The 18,760-nt window shown below is 35.8% G+C and overlaps 1 protein-coding gene across 1 annotated transcript in view; it reads left to right on the top strand.

The window, feature by feature from the left end:
• Nucleotides 1-18,760, top strand: part of LOC145673382 (structural maintenance of chromosomes protein 6-like) — a 260,927-nt gene that overhangs the window by 104,745 nt on the left and 137,422 nt on the right. Inside the window, exon 14 of the mRNA XM_081743030.1 lies at nt 18,054-18,241. Coding sequence (XP_081599156.1) covers nt 18,054-18,241 — 188 coding nt within the window. The remainder of the gene's footprint in view (nt 1-18,053; nt 18,242-18,760) is intronic.

The following is an 18,760-nucleotide window of genomic DNA, read 5'->3' as shown; positions in this document are numbered from 1 at the left end:
GCAGCAGCTCATAGTACACCACACCTTTCATATCCCACCATATGCACAGCATAACCTTTGCACAGTGAATATCTCGTTTTGGTTGTGATGGACCTGGTTCACCTGGTTTTACCCAGGCCTTTTTTCGTTTAGGGTTCTCGTAATGGATCCACTTCTCATCACCCGTAATAATTCGATGCAGAAACCCCTTTCTGCTCTGTCGTTGAAGCAGCAATTCGCAAATGGTTTTTCGTCTTTCAACGTCTCTGTCTTTCAATTCATGTGGAACCCAATGTGACATCTTTTGAATCATTCCCATGGCCTTCAAGCGTTTGGAGACTGTTGTTTGATCAACGCCTAATGCTGCTGCAAGTTGTTCCTGCGTTTGACACGAATCCTGCTCGAGCAATGCTGTCAATTCTTCGTCTTGAAATTTTTTTGGCTGTCCAGCTCGCTCTTTGTCTGCCAAGCCGAAATCACCACTTCTAAACCGTGCAAACCACTTCTGACACGTTCGCTCAGCTAGAGCATGGTCACCATACACTTCCACCAAAATACGATGACTTTCAGTCGCACTTTTCTGCATGTTAAAGTAATGCAGCAGGACACCCCGCAAAAACACTTTATCAAGCACAAATTGCGCCATGTTCACTTAACTACAAACTGGTGTTGTTGACGCTTTAATCCACTGCCCTATACTACGAACGATATACGATGACAGGGGTTTGCAACACATGTGTGGATACATGGAACTGTGGGACGCTCCGTTCGTTGCGCCATCTCTTGTCCACCCGCACGAATTAATTCCTAGACCAAATATTTTTCCCTACCATTTCTAACACCCTTACCTTCGTTTTACTCTCGACACGCCTAATTCCCTCTATATATCTCCATACCCATATTTCGAATGCCTGCAATTCTTTTTCATCATTTTTGCGTAATGTCCATCTTTCTACCTTATACAATACAGTAAAATACAGTACTCACAGCATTTTAATAGTCTCTTTTCAGCTCTTTATTAACTGTCACATAAAAGAGTGTGTTCTTCATCCTAAAGTCATCTTTCGCCATTCATATCCTTGCTTTTATTTCACGTTAGCATGTCATATCATCACTAATAACACTGATCACAAGCAACACTTCCCAAGTGAAACACTCCGATTTTGATAAAATTTGGCAGATAGATACTACACATGAAATAAACGAATACGTGTTTCGTTTTTATTTTCTGCGGGAAAACGATTTTAGGGGGCAAAAGTCCCCACTCAAAGTTTTGAAAGTTGAATCAAGAAAGGCAAAACCAAGTGGCCCGAAGGGAGCGAAATTGTGCACAGATATTGTAGACGTAAAATGAAGGAATACGTGTTTCCTATTTTCCTGAAAAGAAAAGTAAACTGTTCAGTGAACCGAGGTGTTGGGTAGCGGAAGGAGTGTACCGAAGCAAAAGAAATTGTATGTAGATATAGTATATGTAAATTAAGGCTTTCCGTGATTCACAAGTGTCCCCATCCGATTTCTTCAAATTTGGCAGATCAACAGTAAGTACGAACAGTATAGCGTATTTTATAGTATTTCAGGAGCGCCTTTAATACTTACAATGCTTTTCCGCATTAACAAAAACGCGTGTGTATTTCCTGTTTACTGTTGATGTGCTAAATTTGAAGCAAATCAGAAGGGACACTTGAGAAACACGAGAGGCCTTATTTTACATATACAATTTCTACACACAATTTCGTTTGCTTCAGTCCACTCCTTCCTGCGCTATTACGGATTTATTTACTTTTTTCGGAGGGAGCCTTGGCCTCAACACTGTTTTTCAGCACGAATTAAAACACATTTGGTTTATTGTCTTGCAAATTGTCCCTACACGAAGTTTCGTTGCAATTTTCCACATCCTTTAAGAACTTATGACGTATACTTATTTGCACTTTTAATATTTCGTAATCAACGGTTTCGAAGGTGTGTGGCCCACCCCACTTTTTTTTTTAGCAAAATACAAAACGCAGAAGATTTTATTTCCTTTCACTAACTTATTTTCATAGATTCTTGAAACTTCAAACAATAAAGTTATTTTCAAAGATTGGAGGAAGGCATATACCAAGTTTAATTAAAATGAAGTAAGTTTTACAAGAGTTATGGTGAAACAGACAGACAGATAGACGACCAGAAACACAAATCCTGTTTGAGTCAGCTGGCAGACACTTGCTATTTTATTTCAGTTACTTGTAATTTAGTTTCGGATGAAAGTTTCTTTTTATATTTTATAGTGGAAAGAAATCTTGAATATCCTTACTTTTGATCTGCTTAGGCAGAATCATACCTGCAGCCTTGTACAGAAGCTATTATTACCTTAGAAAAGAATAAGAAAAAATCTAACATAATGACACCATATATGAAACTCTAATACTACAAGTAATGGGTGTTCCTTCGACAAGAAAAAAGGAAATACTTCAAGTAATAGCTCTTCCTTCGACGAAAAGAAAAAAGGTGCACTTGACGAATATGCAAACATGGATCAGCTGATGTTTGTAAGTTAGAACGTTACCCACTACGCCACATACTCAGGTGGTCATTTTTTTCCTATAGACTTTAAACATTCAGCTTGTGACTTTTGTTTCTGTCGTCTTACAATATAACAGTTTCTCTGCTTTCCATGCTTCTCACATTGTTCGTGTTATTTATTGTGTAAATTGCATTTGGAAACGTAATATATTTTGTTGTTTTACCAGGATCCACAGGCTTAAAAGTTTTTAAGCTCAATTACATTATTAAGCGAATTAGTTTTCTCATATCTTCCATCACTTCACGGGGCAAGATATACTATCCCGCGAAATAACATGCATTATTTTATGTGATAGCGGGGGCATACTTTAGGGAGGGCAGGAGGGGGCAATTTGCCCCCCAAGAGTTTGAAGATTACGTATACTTTAATCGACTATCTACTAATATATTAGTACAAAACGAGAAAGTCTTACGTCAGTGGTGATCTTGCCCCTTCCAGCGAAGTCTGAAATGACACCCCTGTGTGACAGATAATACGACTATGAGTTTGCAGTGAATATTTGGCCGTTACAGGTCTTGCAATGTATAAAACTATTTTCCGAATAAAGCACATTCGATTTTACATTCTAACACTTATATAAAACAGTTTGAATCCTTGAAATGATTGTGGTTGAAGTGGTCGTAAATGTTTTCATAGTTACGAGTCTGGATACGCAAAACCGCTTAACCTAGGATTTATTTCTACTTATGTGAAATATGGTACTGTATAGATCCTTCAACGCACAGGCCCTGGTGCCTTCAAAAGGTTAAATGAATACGTAATTTGAGGTGCTTCCTGTAAAACATATCCCATCGAAAAGAATGAGCCTGTCACAAAGTAAGCAAAGTACCTTAAATGATAGCCTATAAAGGTGAAATTACGTTATTTGGAAAGTACAGATGTAATATGCCATTACAGTCTAATGTGATGATGTTTTTAATAGGAGGGTGCCCGAAATTTTTTGCACCGACTGTACTTGACGTTTAACAAAAAATTTCTGGCTGTTCATATAATTCGTAATTTTGTTTGTTGTTCTGTTTCAAATTAACATGGAAAACTGTAAAACTTCATTAGGAATTATAGTTTTGGGAATCAATATCTTTATTTATATTTTAAATTAGTTATAAGTCTTGTATATGGATATGTAAATGGATTATTACAACCCTTACGGTGTCAGTGCGATCTGAAAATATAGATCCACTATTGGACGGAACTTTTCAGATCAAATAACCAATCTAAAATTCGACAGAATTTTCAGGACCACCCTTCACCTCTCTTTTAGATACCTAGGTCCTTCTGAAATCTAGTTTAATCCAGATTTTACCAAATTTTATTCGTTTCAAAGCCCCACCGCCAAAAATGCTTTGTTTTGATTGGAGGATTCACCCACGCTATGATATTAGAGCGCGATTATTCCCATTCCATGCCTGAAAATTTTGCTGACAACAGCCAGACTCGGATCTTCCAGCTCAGAAAAACAGAAAGGAGCTAGAAAAGCTGCAGTAAAAGGTAAAACTAATATAATAGTTGAATAACTACCAAGCAGGAAGCTACGGAGCCATAATTTGCTAGATTTTCATAGTAAAAAAAAACCGGACTGAAGAACTAAAATAGTAAGCATAACTCGGTGACGCCATGTTGTGCAGATATAGTTAGTGATGGACAGGTTCTGCGAAGTGCATCAGTTTGCGAGTTGTTCTTAGGGATCCACAAACAGTTTCGGAGGAGTAGTGTTTTCTCCCTTAAAATATTCTTATCCTAAAAACTATTTCTTTTCGAGTTACGTAAGGCCTGCCTCACTGCCGTTTGTTTTCGTGTATGTAGTGAATGTGATTTCTTTTTGTATTTATTTATTAGTAACATGGCGATATTTAATTTCTTTGTAGTTAGGATAGTAATCATAATGCGCGTGTAAAGTTTCAAGAGGGCTCCCGTCTACTCCCAAATTGGGGGTACGGCTTCCAGCGGGATGAGTTGAACATGTAGTTTGTTCCGGGTTCCTGCCCCTTCAGGGCAGGGGTCCTATTGTTAGTCAACACTTTGATATGTCCCCTCGGGGGCATTGATTAAACAGGTTGAGTTAAGAATGTGATTTAGTGAATACAAGGGCCAACTGGCTCTGTTTCCGTTCCTTTCGTTACCTTTCATAGAGCCGATTTAAAAAAATGGTAAAATCTGAATGTTGTCTGTGTATATTTATTAGTATAACATGTATTAATGTAGTGTGTAGTATGGATGTGGCATGTATGTGTTCGTAATGTAGTAAACATTTTCTAGTAGTAGTAATTGTGGTAGTTAAGTGATGAAAGAGTGTGTGAGATAATTAAATATGAACAGTGTAGTATTTACTATGCGATATTTTTTTTTATTATTCCGTCATTAAATGAACTTATAAACAATATTTGAAAGTGAACGTAATATAGTACAATAATTCCGTGTACAAGGTCACATTCAGTGGTTCAAGGGTTGATCATATCGTCGCTAGCCCCTAGTGTCAAAAGTCAGTACTAACCGTCATTCTTATGTCGATGTTCTTAGTGATTTAGTTTCCATGGAATTGACCTTTCTTTTCGAAATAAAACCTAGAAGGTATAATTCCCAGCCCATATGGATGTACAGTTAGGTTAAGTGACCCAAAATTAATATATTCTGAAAATTACAACATTCTGCTTAGTCTAGAAATCGAAATATTTAAGTAAATAAACAAAACGTAATTTCTTAACAGAAGTCGGGCGATATGATGCTAGTTCTTCGCTTTGAAATTATATTAAATGTTCATTTCTTTTTTTGTGGCTGCAGAATAATTTCATTGTTGTCAGAATTTCATAAACATTAAATATTATCGAAGATAATTCTATTTTTCGGTGAACATACGTATGATTTTTTTCATTCTTAATAAAGCTACCAGGTATTACATAGTATTGTGTGTGTGGTGAAAGAGTCTTGAGTTCGAGTGAGGTTGTCGTGCAGTGATCGGAATGGGAAATGTTTGTAGTGACTATAGATTTTAAAGTATTATGATGAAATGTGTATATAGGCTGGGCGTAGATAGAGGAGACAGGGTGTTTGTAGAATATAGCGTCGTAGTAAATGAAAAAGATGATGATATGAATATTATATGAATATTAATATGAATATGAATATGAAGTATATGAATATTGTAGTAGATGAATATAGAAGATAGGACACCCATATAGTCTAATATAGAGTAGCCCAGTGAACACTTTGCCACGTGTTGATATATATATATATATATATATATATATATATATATATATATATATATATATATATATATATATATTGAATAGATACGTATAGCTACAAGCATCTCAGATTCTGACCCCTGCACCGGAATATCACGCGGACCGGAGGGCGATATATAGTCGGACTATGGTAATACTTTGTAGTTTGATGTGTTATAGTAATGATCAACCATAATAATATCATCTGATAGCATGGGTAGCATCATATAATCGCTGACTGGACATATTTAATAATCAATTCTGCAAAAGACAATAGTAGCTGTAGAACTTGGGGCTATAGTGAATTATATTTTCTGGTCGGTTTTAAAATAGAATATCCTGCTCCGTGAGATTTTTTTTCTTTACGTTACCTACTCGGGCTAGCTTACAATGTTCAAGGAGGCGACAGCTCTGACAGGGTTACAGAATCAAAACAATTAGTTATTGAAATTTATTTTACCGTACCCGGCCATCGACCCCTCCCCCCTTGAATATTTTCGTCTTCTTTTCTCAGTTTCCAAACTAGATAGTGATGGAAATTAATCGATGCCTCAGAATTTAGCGCATTCTGCGAAGGGGAGCTATCGGTGAAGTTTGGCAATAGAAATCACCGATCCAAAATCCAGTTTATTTATTTTTTTTATTTTTGGCAAATCCATAATTAGGGTCTCTCTTATTTTATTGCCTTCGGTCTAATTTTCGTACTTTCCTCTAGATCCTTTCTCAGTTTTCGGAGAGGTCGGATGATTTTTTTTCTGAAATTCCAAATTAAGACTCTACTCCAACCTTCCGGAGGATTCCGGGATCTGCAAGGGTGTTGACCGGATACGGTGAGTGGTGGGATTTCCCTAAAGCCTTTGTCTTTCCGAAAATCCCATCGGGGACACAGACTTGTCTCATCTTCGCAGAGATCTTTTATCGGCTATTTATTTGGTAAGCCGAACCCTTTTTGGCATAAAAGAGAATATTTGGTTATAGTATGTTGTATACGTAAATTCGACCCCTTATCTTTCGTAGTTGTAGTGGTCTGTCTCTTCTCTTTTTACCTATACTTCTTCTACTTCTTCTCTAGAGTTTTTTTTTTAATTTCAACCTTCCCCCCCCCGATTTTGAACTTGTCACTTACGATTTATTTAACGTACAACTCTGATCTGAAATTACCAGCTGAGACGTTGCAAGACACGATTCATGGATAAAGTAGATAATGATTGGGTCCTCCATCACATTTTGACCTATCGCCGAAATGAATAACGACTTCATATTTGACGACTCTTCAATTACGTTCTTTCACCGTCGTCCCTTTAAGTTTTTTTTAATCCATTGGTCACTTTCCTTTCTGTTTTGGTTTTCGTTTATCTTGTAGTTAACCTGGGCCCAGAAATTGTATTTTAGGTTATCTAGTTATATCTTTAGGAATGTTCTGTGTTACGTGCCTGCCTCACAAAGTTTTTTTTTAAATTATTTAAGCACTAATTGAATATATGAAAGTTAAAATTTATAGATGCGCGGTATCAGGTAAAAATCAATTCTTTTCCATATGTAATGTCGGAAGTCATTTGTTTTCTTGTACAATGTTTGCAACCTTTTCTAAAATTATTGTTGGGGTTATTACTTAAAATGTGTGCGCGATTATTAAATATAAATATATATAGAGAGAGATAAATGAATACGTCGAAATGTACATGTACTTAGTATGTGAATATGATTTTAAAGTAAAAGTATGATATTAAATGTATTATATGGATATATGTAAGAGCACTCGTGTCTGTCCCCCCAAACGTGTATTGGTTGCTATAGTTTACCAGTAAGTTTTCCGACGAATATAAGAATATAGATTTTGTCAAGAACACCGCCGTGACCTCAAGTAATTTTTCTTTTCTTCTGAATAGATGTAAATGATAACCTATGTAATTATTTAATGGCATGTATTAAGAAGTAACGGCAGGTCTAAACGTAACCCACATCATAATGAATATTATTCCTGAGCTACCAACCTAAAACCATTGTGGAAAGTGTACCTTTAATCCTTCTCACCTGCATATGTATCCTGTGACTTGACCAGTGTTTTTTTATCCTTGATTTAAATCAATTATACTCCTTACACCTGTGGAAGATCGTTTTAAATCCGAACCATGTATACATATATACAAAAGTGATCCTAAGAAAAGGTTTCATGACGTGTCCCAGTGTTAAACAAGTAACTTGAATTTTATCCAATTAATAAGTTTGGAAATCGACTGACTAAGAGGAGAAACATCCTCTGGCGGAAAGTGATTTTTCAAAATCCCTAGATGGGTATAAACGTCACAGTGTGCGAGTGTAGATATAAACTGCTAAGAGTTACAAACTAAATATAGTTGATGAATGGTTTTATAAACCAATAGATATATATATAGGTATATATATATATATATATATAAACACAAACTAAGTTAAATGGAGCGAAATGTTTTTGGACACTACGAGTAGTGCGTGATTTGTGATTTGAACGCTCAGAATTATTAATATTTTATTTCTCAATGTGAGGTAGAGACTCATAAGTTCTAGTACACCTAAAAGTTTTTTTTTCTTTTCTTTCCTCTTTGTCCATATTTTTTTAAGTGAAATAAGTGTCTCCTTTGCGTATGTCGCAAATCATAATTTTGCTTTAGCATGCCTAAGATATAATATATGCAATTATTTTTTTTTTCTTTCCATTTGTCAATATGATCAAATGTATAAAGATTTACTAAAGTATAACCCTATGTATTCTATTGATATATAACCAAGAACTTGTGCTTTTAATGTTTTCTTTATAATTATTTGTTTTGTCTTTTCTTTTCACTATGGATGTAATAAATTATTTGTATCTTTGTAGCTAGTTGGTTTCCTTTAAACATACATACACTGTTCTGAGTGAGTGAGCGAGTGAACGCATGATAGATTTAATTTAAGTAATTTTAGTTATATCATTTGTTATATTAACATCTATAATATATGTGTCACGTTTTAATATATGTGTTAAGGTAAATAACCTAGGTCATGAAGGACCGCTACTAACGGCTTAAATCGGCTCTAGGAGTGAAACGAAAATAGCAGGATGAGCCTAAATACGACATCTTTCTTCCAGGAAGTTGAAACTCTTATTGATACGATACATAAATTTATATTGAGTTTATAAGTTTGATTTTTTTTCTTCTTTCTTGGCTAATTCATATGTGTGGTCGATCCTAGAGAACAGAGTTCAGATGCTGAATGGTTATCATTTACCAGTTGGAATAACATTACAAAAAAAATTATTTCGATTTTCTCATTTCCTGGTCTAGATCTGGGCAACCCCACGAACGTAGTGCCTGGAGCTAGGTCTGGGTGGTATGAGGGAACATGTGTCTATTTTGAAGCATTCTAAAATTGATTAATCGTTAATAACATTTAAAATGATTCATCTTTCAACAACTTTCTCGACTTCTCGCTATATTCCCAGAATTATCCAGTAATCTATTTCTTAATAAAATACTCTATTTGTTTCTTTTCCTTTCTTTTCCTCCCCTTTTCCTACCTCCTTCTCTTACCCTTCTACTTTCTTCTCTTTCTTTTCTATTTCTGAATGAAAGAAAACGGAGTCATGACTGAGAGTAGTCGCTATTGGCACGGTCAATAAGTTGTTTCGATGAGATTTCTTCGGGAGTCCGATATGGGATAATTAACAATGAGATGAGTATGCATTGAGGGACGAACAATAACAAGAAAGTTTATTGAAATTTACTTTATTGGAAAATAATCATGATTTCAATTAGTAGGTGTTGTTTAGTAATCGCCCTCGTTAAAAGAGAATTAATTTTAGCGACTCCTCTACATTGCTCTTCTTTGTTTACTACTACTTTTATTTTTACCGTTTTCTTACAATTGGCTAACCGTGACAAGATCTGTTGCCCTGGAAACGGCGGTTTCTATGGCAACGGACCACGTTTTCTTTCACAGAATTCTACTACCCCATCTCTGGTTTGCCAAGTGTTTATGACTTCACTTCACAAAAGAACAAAAGCACTTGCCCGAATTATTTGATTTCAGTACTTTTCGTGCCGGTCGCTTGGCTAGCGTTTTGACTGATCCACTGTTTTTAATGGGATATCACTCCTTTTTTTGTAATCTTGCATCGGCATTTTGTTGATTTTCATGTTTATCTAAAGCCCTTTTCCAAACCGAAAGGCAATGAATGTTTAGATTCTTTCCAGAGAAGCAATATGATCTTCTGTGTGTATCGTTTTGAATACTTAGTACTTCAGTTGAAAATTAGGTCAGTAAACCGGTGGCAATAGCGCAATCCACTGGGGATTTGAATCCCTCTATCCCTCTGGAGAGCAAGGTCGGAATTTTAACTGTCCTAGATATCTGTGTGTTCGTGTCACTGTCGTATATGGTAAAGGTCAAAGAGGCTTTCTCTACGAGAAAACTCAGAAAACTGAGGTAAGATCGGTTGATCTTTTTTTAAAAAAAGTGGTAGAGTGGTCGGTTGTTGTTCCAGGGGTCTCTGGTTCTGTTACTGGTCACGTCTCTTCCTTTTTTCTGTACGAGTATAATAAACGTGCCGGATTTATTCAAAATAAAGGAGTTTCGTATTTTGTTTTTTAAAAAATTGTAATGTTACTACTTTGGTGAATACGCTCCGAGTCCTTAATTATGTATTCCTGTTTTTTTGCCAATCAATTTGACTATTAACAAGCAACTGTTTTGAACGAACTGAAAAGGCTCTTTATTTAGACAAACCAAAATAAATAACACTTTAGATGAGTGGCTAGCGTTGTGATTTCCTAATCCGACAGTCCGGATTCAATTATCGTCGATTTTTACACGATTTTTAAAACGTTTCATTTACAAGGCTGAGCTCCAGTTGGATACTGCAAAATGAAAAATAATCTCCAGTAGAGAAATTTAGTGATGATGTAATCCTGAAAATAAAGGAAGAAAAATGAATGGAGAAAACCAGTTACAGAGTAAATTTTGTTAATGGTTCTATATTTGATATTTTTCGTCAATTTCATGCATTCTTAAGTTATTGTTTATTCACACTATATTCTACCCTTTTCTCTTTGTGTCTCAATGTGTACATTTTCACAAATATTATACAAACCAGGAACCCTCAGTTATATCTGCAACCTAACGGGAAATACGTTAATACGGACAAGTTCTCCAACTCGTTTGAGTGTTATCGAATTTTGCATTTTTAATATTTACAAATAAATTACCAATAGTTGACATTTTCAAAAATTATTTAACGAATAATAAAATCAACAATTTCTTCTTTCGAATAGTATTACGTATCAATCAGCGGTACCGGAACCTAGAAGCTCACGCCCTATTAGACCCCCAAAATTTTCATTGGGGGTTGGGTTCTTCCTCCCAAATGATCCACCCATAATTTTAATTGATTTGCAGGTAGGACTACTGTTAATAATTTCAAAACTCAGCGGAAAGCTTTGAGTTATTTTTAAAAAATACCCTACTACATAAACTGTATAATCCATCCGTATATTATTTGATACGCGGATATGTATAGTCATTTGAAGTAAGTTAACTCTTTTTTATAATCCCTCATTTGAGTTAATTATAACATTAACTAAGTCCCCCGACTGTTATTTACTCATCGGCGCCTGTGGTATCTGTATATTTTTTCAAGTGCCTATGTATAATTTTACATTTGTATCATAAAAGAAAGAAATACTGTGAGTACAAGTATTCAAAGACTCCCTTTTGTCATTTAGACAGCCAGTATTTCGCCCTACTCCTACACAACAAGCAGCTTTCCGATTTGTGCTTTCAACAGTTGGGGCAACTTCATGCTGCTGTTCTAGCTACTAGCAGGCGTCATTAATCTTGGAACAGGCGTTAGCTGGGTTGCCTATCTCACGGATTTTGTACCTCAAGAATTTATGTGGCCCACTGTACATGTATTCACAATTTCCTCAAGTATCGTTCATATGGTTTTATTGATATCTCATAAACAAATATTTCATTAAGAGGCGTAAAAAAGATAGTTTCCTTTTGAGTCTGAGTTTTTTCCAACAAAATTTTCCGAAAACATACTTTTCTTCGAATTTGATACATAAATGTTTCTGTAATAACTGCTGCATAACATGATTTAGTTTAAGAAGTGCAGAGAGAAACTGTAGTGTAGTGGCCCGTACCCTTTATTTCACTTGCCTAAATTATTGCGTTTTATGTGTGTCTGTCTCATCGGTACTGCACATTTCTGATAATAAAATCGAAATTAATGTTCTAGGATGTGCTTTATAATAATTAAATACTGTTGATGATGGTTGATATTATTGTTGCAGCAAGCTCCCGCTTAGCCCAATGATTAGCGTCCGTGCCTTCAGTTCTGTAGCCTGATTTTATCCAACTGTAAGGTATACTGATGGATATCTGCGGTCTTTCTTGAGATGTTGAGTGTATTACCCGGGGTAAATTTAAACCAACGAACGTAGATCCATAAATTTCTCACTCTTCCTCCATCATTTACCAGAAACAGTATAAAAATCGGACTTCAGTTAGAAATTCTATAAACAAATTAAATGCGTGAGTTTTTTCTTAAATGATCGTGTATTTTGTTGTACAGGCTTTCGATTCCAGAGTTGTGGGCTATCAAATTGTGCGTCATATATTCGAGAACAAGAACCCGTACACTGAACTTATTCAATCGGGATCAAATTGCGCATGGTATGTTTTAATAGCGTTTGAAATATGTTGTGTAGTCTTTGGGTTCCAAGTTATGCACATTCAAGTTTCTAAATCAATTTAATGAACACAATAAAAACATAGTAGGGTAAGCTTTCCTGTAATTGGCACTGCCCAGTTATTTGGCATTTCAAAGAATAGTATCAAAAATTAAGATAAATACTAAACTGGCAACATTGGTGTGGTTCCCTCCCTTTAGCATGGTCTTCAGTTGTTGTTATTTGCAAGTGGCGTCAATTTCGCTGGACATTTGTTTTGAAATAATTGCGTGTATTTGGAAAGCTTTTTTGATTTTCTACATTTCTGCCCAATTCTAAGCAGGTAGGTTAAGAAATGCACTTTCATTATTCTGTTGTTATTTACTGTTGTAAAAAAAATATTATACATGATTGTCCTTTAACGGATAGTCATACATTTAAAGAAGTCAATTTCTTCTTATTGCCAACAATGGTCAAATCGTTTCATGTTTTCAGGGGGTGCCAATAATTGGTATTGCTAATATATTTGATGTCCATTTACTTGGCACAGGGGCCAATAACTGGCATTTTTGTATAAATATATTTTTCATGTTTTAACATTACCATTGTTCTATTTAACGCATATGAATTACGATGCTAGCGCTCTTAACTTGATAGCTTTATTTCTACCAGTTGTTGGCACCAGTGCCAAGTAACGGCATTCAGAGTGCCAATTATTGGTACAAACTTTCGGTGCACTTATACCTATTTTAACTATTGATCTTTGTTGTCTTAGTAGACCAGTAGAAGTTTAAAGTCAGTGTTAGAATTTTTACGTGTAGCTTTATTTTGGATATTTTAAAAGCCGTTATTCGATAATGTAAGAAGGAAGAAGGGTAGGGCAAGATTTCGTGGAATATAGGCTAAAATATTTATGTTGCCAAGAAGGTGTTTCCAGGGACAGTGTAGAATTTATCTTTATTAAGTGTCTCATGTTCACAAACTGTAATTTAAAAGGGTCAGTGACACTGAATGACGAAAATTTCTGTAGTTGCACGGGTGGAAAGGACAGTTGTAACATTGGATAAACATAGACAAACATTTTAAGCACTGACATTCTTGTAGCTCAGTCTTTCCTCGTTACTCCAGAAGTCCAATGCCTTCATTTCCGCAACGCGCAATTTCTTCTCTTCTCTTTTTCTTCGTCGTTTACCACTGAATTTTCTGGATCACACAAAATGGCTGGCTGGTTGTATTACTGTGTTTTCTTTGAGGAACAGTGGTAACCTGGGATCACATAATGCTTCTGTCGCTTCTCTATACTTTGTATAGTCGGCTGCTTATTCGACTGCTTACGCCTGCTTAATTCCTTAATTTTCCTGTGATACATGTAGGCTCTACTTAGAAATCCTCTCTCCATCGCCCAATCGAATTTTAATAGTTCCACTTTCGTCTCCAGCACTACTACTACTGCTAGTATTACTATACCTACTATTATTACCGCTATTTCTATAGCAAGTAAGGCCACAATTGCTACTATTAGTACCATTACATCTACTTCTAGTACTATTACTGCTAGTACGCATATTAAAATAACCCTATTTTGTGCATGCTTTTATCAAGTGTATTAATCCGATTCCTTATTCTATGTTATTTTGTTCGGTCCATTTTTATTGCAGATTCAATTGTGGAACTGAAAATTTGGCTATGGCACCTCCATACACACAAGAACAGCTTCAGAAGGCTTTGTGAGATGTTGAAGGTGGAATGGGAGTGAAAACTGCAGCCAGAAAGTATGGCGTTCCACGTTCGACCATTCAGTTTTGTCGGAGTAAAAATTCACTAAATCATCTCGAGGACCTCTTCCAATTTTGACTGTTGAAGAAGAAGAAATTACAGTCCGCTGGGCTTGCGAATGTGTCAGGAAAAGTTTCCCAAGAAGAAAATACTGCAAGCTAGTGTCCAGGAGTTCTTAAATCTCAATCAAAGGAAACGCCATTTAAAGATAACCTACCTGGTGATAAATGGTATAGATCTTTCAGAAAGCGGCATCCTGAGTTGACTAACAGAACGCCGGAAGACGTTACTGCTGCTAGTGCTTGTGTATCAGAAGATGACATCCGAGGGTGGTTCAAGTCAGTGGAAGATTTACTTAAAGAAGAGGGATTATTTGAAGTACTTAATGATCCTAAACGAATATGCAATAGAGACGAAACGAACTTCATCCTCTGTCCCCAAAAGAATACTGTTTTAGCTTCAAGAGGTATAAAGAATGTTCACAAAGTGCAAACCACAAACGCTAAGACTAGTCTTACTGTAATGTGCACCTTTTCTGCAGATGGCACAGTGTGTCCACCTATGATCATCTACCCATTACAAAGAATTCCTTCGGAACTATCTCGAAAAGTTACTAAAGAATGGGGAATAGGCAGAAGTGACAACCGCTGAATGAAATCAGAAGTCTTCTTCGAATTTATTGCAAATGTTTTTCATCCGTTTTTAGTTCTGAAACGAATTACTTTTCCAGTTATACTGTTTATCGATGGTCATAAGACTCACTTGACATATCAACTTTCAAGGCTATCCAAGGAACTTCAGATTGTTTTCGGTTGTTTCAGCTTTCAGGCCTATAAAAGCTGGATGGAAAGAAGCAGTTTTGAAGGGCGAAGATCGAACCCAAATCAGGCAATCACGAAAGAAGAATTTGATCCGATTCTTCACATTCTTTTAGAAAATATTGATCTTTCAAAAACTAAAAAAACGGTTTCAGAGCTACAGGTTTGTATCCATGGAATCCTGATGCATTGATTTCTCGCGTAGGGAAAATGAAACTTCGTCAAGATAACCAAGCACCGGAGTTCACCGGAACAGAAAGTAGGAATCCACAGCCCTTAGAATATTGGAAATTCTGTCAAATTGTTAGTGAGGAAATGTTATAGCGTTTTGAGACTTCAGATTACCCTGCAAAATATAGTGATGAATTTCAAATTCTGTATCAATTGTGGAAAGCTTATCACAAAGTAGAGTATGCGCAACCTGAGAGTAGCATCAGAATGCCCGAAGAAAGCTCTCACAACGAAACATCTATGAAAACAAGAGAAGATTTTGAAGCATCTGCTATCAGTATAGCCGTCTCTGCAGCACAGTTTTCCTTCAGCTAATCCGATCAACTCTTCAGGAAATGTATTGCAACTGTGCAAAGAAGTAAAAACTACCAATGAAATTCTACAGGTATTAGAAAATATTTTGATGTGGCCGGAAACACCAAAGCGAAAGGGAAAGAGAAAAATTGAGCGCATTCCATTTGTTCTTACATCAAAGAAATGGAACGATGTTCATGAAGAAATAAAAAGACTGAAGCTAGAAGAAGAAAGTAAGAAGGAGAAACGACGCAAGGAGAGAGAAGTTCGATCTAGATCAAAAGTTGTTCCGCGATCTACAAACACCGCACAGGTGCCCGTAATCCAGCCAATCATTTCTCTAGCAGCTGAAAATAGGAAGTCTAGCACGACAAACCCATCGTTAGAGGAAGAACAACTTCTGCTCCGACATAACGAACTACCCGTCCAGTAGTGCAAGGACTAACATGTTCATCGTGTCAAAAGAAACTTCGTCTATCGTGTGTGCCAAACAACCATTTAGAAAACGTTACTGATGACTCCGATAACGATTTATTTTTGTGCCACTTGTGTTATCAAATTTGTGATGATGATGAAGGCTTATTAGATAATGAATTCCTTGCTCTTGTTAATGCACGACTGTAAATAGATTATCGTCTGAAAACCTTCATTCTAATTTAAGCATGAAAGAGTGCGCTATGAGGGTATCATTCAGCGCAGTGGTCTGCTATTTTGTGTTGTGTAGCATGATGTAGCCTTAAGAATTGAAATGATTTGTATGAACATGTATAGACTGTAGGCCCAGATCTTATGCATGCAAACCTTTTTTTCTTATCACTAAAAAGTAACGATAATATAGACACCTTTTGTTTGTATATATATGTATATGTGTGTGTGTGTGTCTGTGTGTCTGTCTGTCTGTCTTGAGGTCCGAAGTGGTCTAAAATCACGGAAGAACAGCAAAATTTGTAATTTTTATCCATAACTATAGATTAAGACATTGTAGCTCCAACATTTCTCAGTTTTATTTTTCTGTCTTTTTCATAATTTTCATTGGGTATATTTTCAATTTTTATTTTAATAATTTTATAATTACAATATATTCGTATTGTATACTACTTAATGATAGTTTGATGAATTAATGCTTGCAATAACTGTAAACGTTTTAGAATAAGTAAGCCTAGGTCTACTATGTAAAGGTGAGGTACCAATAACTGGGCATCAGGTGACAATAATTGGTCAGTGTGTGCGAACAACTAGACATTTTGAGGTTCTAAATAAAAAAAATATATAATAAAGTCTTTCCGTTTCGCTATGTCTCACTAGTTTTCACTTCAGAAAAGGTCTAAAAGTTTATAAAATGACAACCCAAAAATTGTCGCGATACAATAAGCATATTTACTTTTATTCTAAAAAATTCCTCTTAAAGTGCCAATAACTGGTATGTTTACCCAAATACCGTTTGAATTGCACTTAAAGGCCAGCCATGGACGGATTTTTTTAAAGAAAAAATGAAGGGCGATTTTTTTATTATTATCAACTTATATTCCATTTGCTATATATCATTCAATGGTGTTCGTCAAACAGAAACTTCAGTCAACGAGGTTAGGTCTTGTTCTTCAATCTTAAAATTACTTCCTTTCTACCAGTGATGGAACGGTTCATAATTAGTAACTACACCAGCTTTAATTTCTTAGAGAGCAAGTGGAGGGGCGGAGGCATTTTGGGGAGCGGGAGCTATTTTTTGAATACCCAAAATAATAGTTTTATATTATTTAACCTACACTACAATACACATCTGAAGGACAGTCGACTGGCGGATGTTGCCATCAGGGGATATCCGCCCCACTTGCCTCCTTCTAGCGTCGTTACTGGTTACAATTTCTGTCCGGACTATCCGGGTCTAAGTCTCGCTTCTCAGAACCTATAACCCAGACAGTCCCACATATTAGTGCTACAACATTACTACATAATTTTATAGAGGATTAATTATGTCTATTACTAGAATTTATATATTCACGTGTTTGATTCAGATGTGACATCCCTTAATTAAGGTACCATGTTGTGACTGTTTCGAAATATATGATATATTCATGTTTATTCATCTTCTCAAACCAAAAAAAGAATGCAGTAATTTTGAATACACACTATACAAAAGCATTTAACATAATACTGTTCCAGCGCGATGAAAACTAATATTATACAGTATATACATGTTTGTTTATAGGCATGTTTGATTACATTTTGATGATTCATCGTAAGGAAAACCCAACTATTCTTTGCTACGGTTCTCACTCGTTACACTCTGATAGACCTTGTAGTTAAATTTCAGAGCAATGCTTTCACTCACAGAGAGAGACACACAACAATGCGAATGATAATAAAAAATATAATTTGTAGAAATAGGTGATAATGTCATGCAAACTATCTATCCCAAAATTGTTAATGTATTATTCATTTTAATGACAACAGTAATTTATATTTGTCTATTGTTTAGGTGCATTTGTGAAACTTAAAGATAGCAAATGGGCTTTGGCAGTTGAAACAGTGATGGGGTCGCTTATCTTTGCTTATTGTGTGGATAATTCTAACGATCAAGCTGTTCTACTTAAGCTATTGGATGAAGTGTTTGCTGGCAGCCGGGATCGTAAACCTATGATTATAAACAGTAAATTCATTGAACAGGTAAGATATTTATAGCATGATTTCATAGATGTGGAAGAACGAAGGTAATACAATGATTCTTCTGAATACAATATTTTAGATGTTATATAATATACAGGGAGTCCATAAAGTCCTGCAGGAAATTAAAACTTCGTTACCGTTACGTTTACGTTTAAATGTATAAATTTTTGGGGTTGGAAGAAGGGAAGTTTAAGATTTTGCTGTGGCCACAATGCTCGATGCTGGATACAAGTCTCGATGACGTTTGCGCTGGTAATCACGTGACATAAGATGGCGTCCATTAAAGAAAAGGCATAATGTGTTTTGTGGTTTGCGGAATTAAAATCTTGCGTTTCAGTGCGGAGAAAGTTCCAAACAATGTATGGGAAAACCACAGCAGAAACAAGTATCAAGAGGTGGTACGAGAAGTTCAAAGAAACGGGAAGTGTGTCAGATTTACCACGCAGTAGTAGTAGTAGTAGTAGTAGTAGTAGTAGTAGTAGTAGTAGTAGTAGAGAACAGAAAAAATACTTTCTAATA

Source organism: Thermobia domestica, chromosome 16 (genome assembly GCF_964235325.1).
Source record: "Thermobia domestica chromosome 16, izTheDome1.hap1.1, whole genome shotgun sequence".
NCBI classification, from domain to species: Eukaryota; Metazoa; Arthropoda; class Insecta; order Zygentoma; family Lepismatidae; genus Thermobia; species Thermobia domestica.
This window is presented reverse-complemented; position numbering and strand designations above follow the sequence as displayed.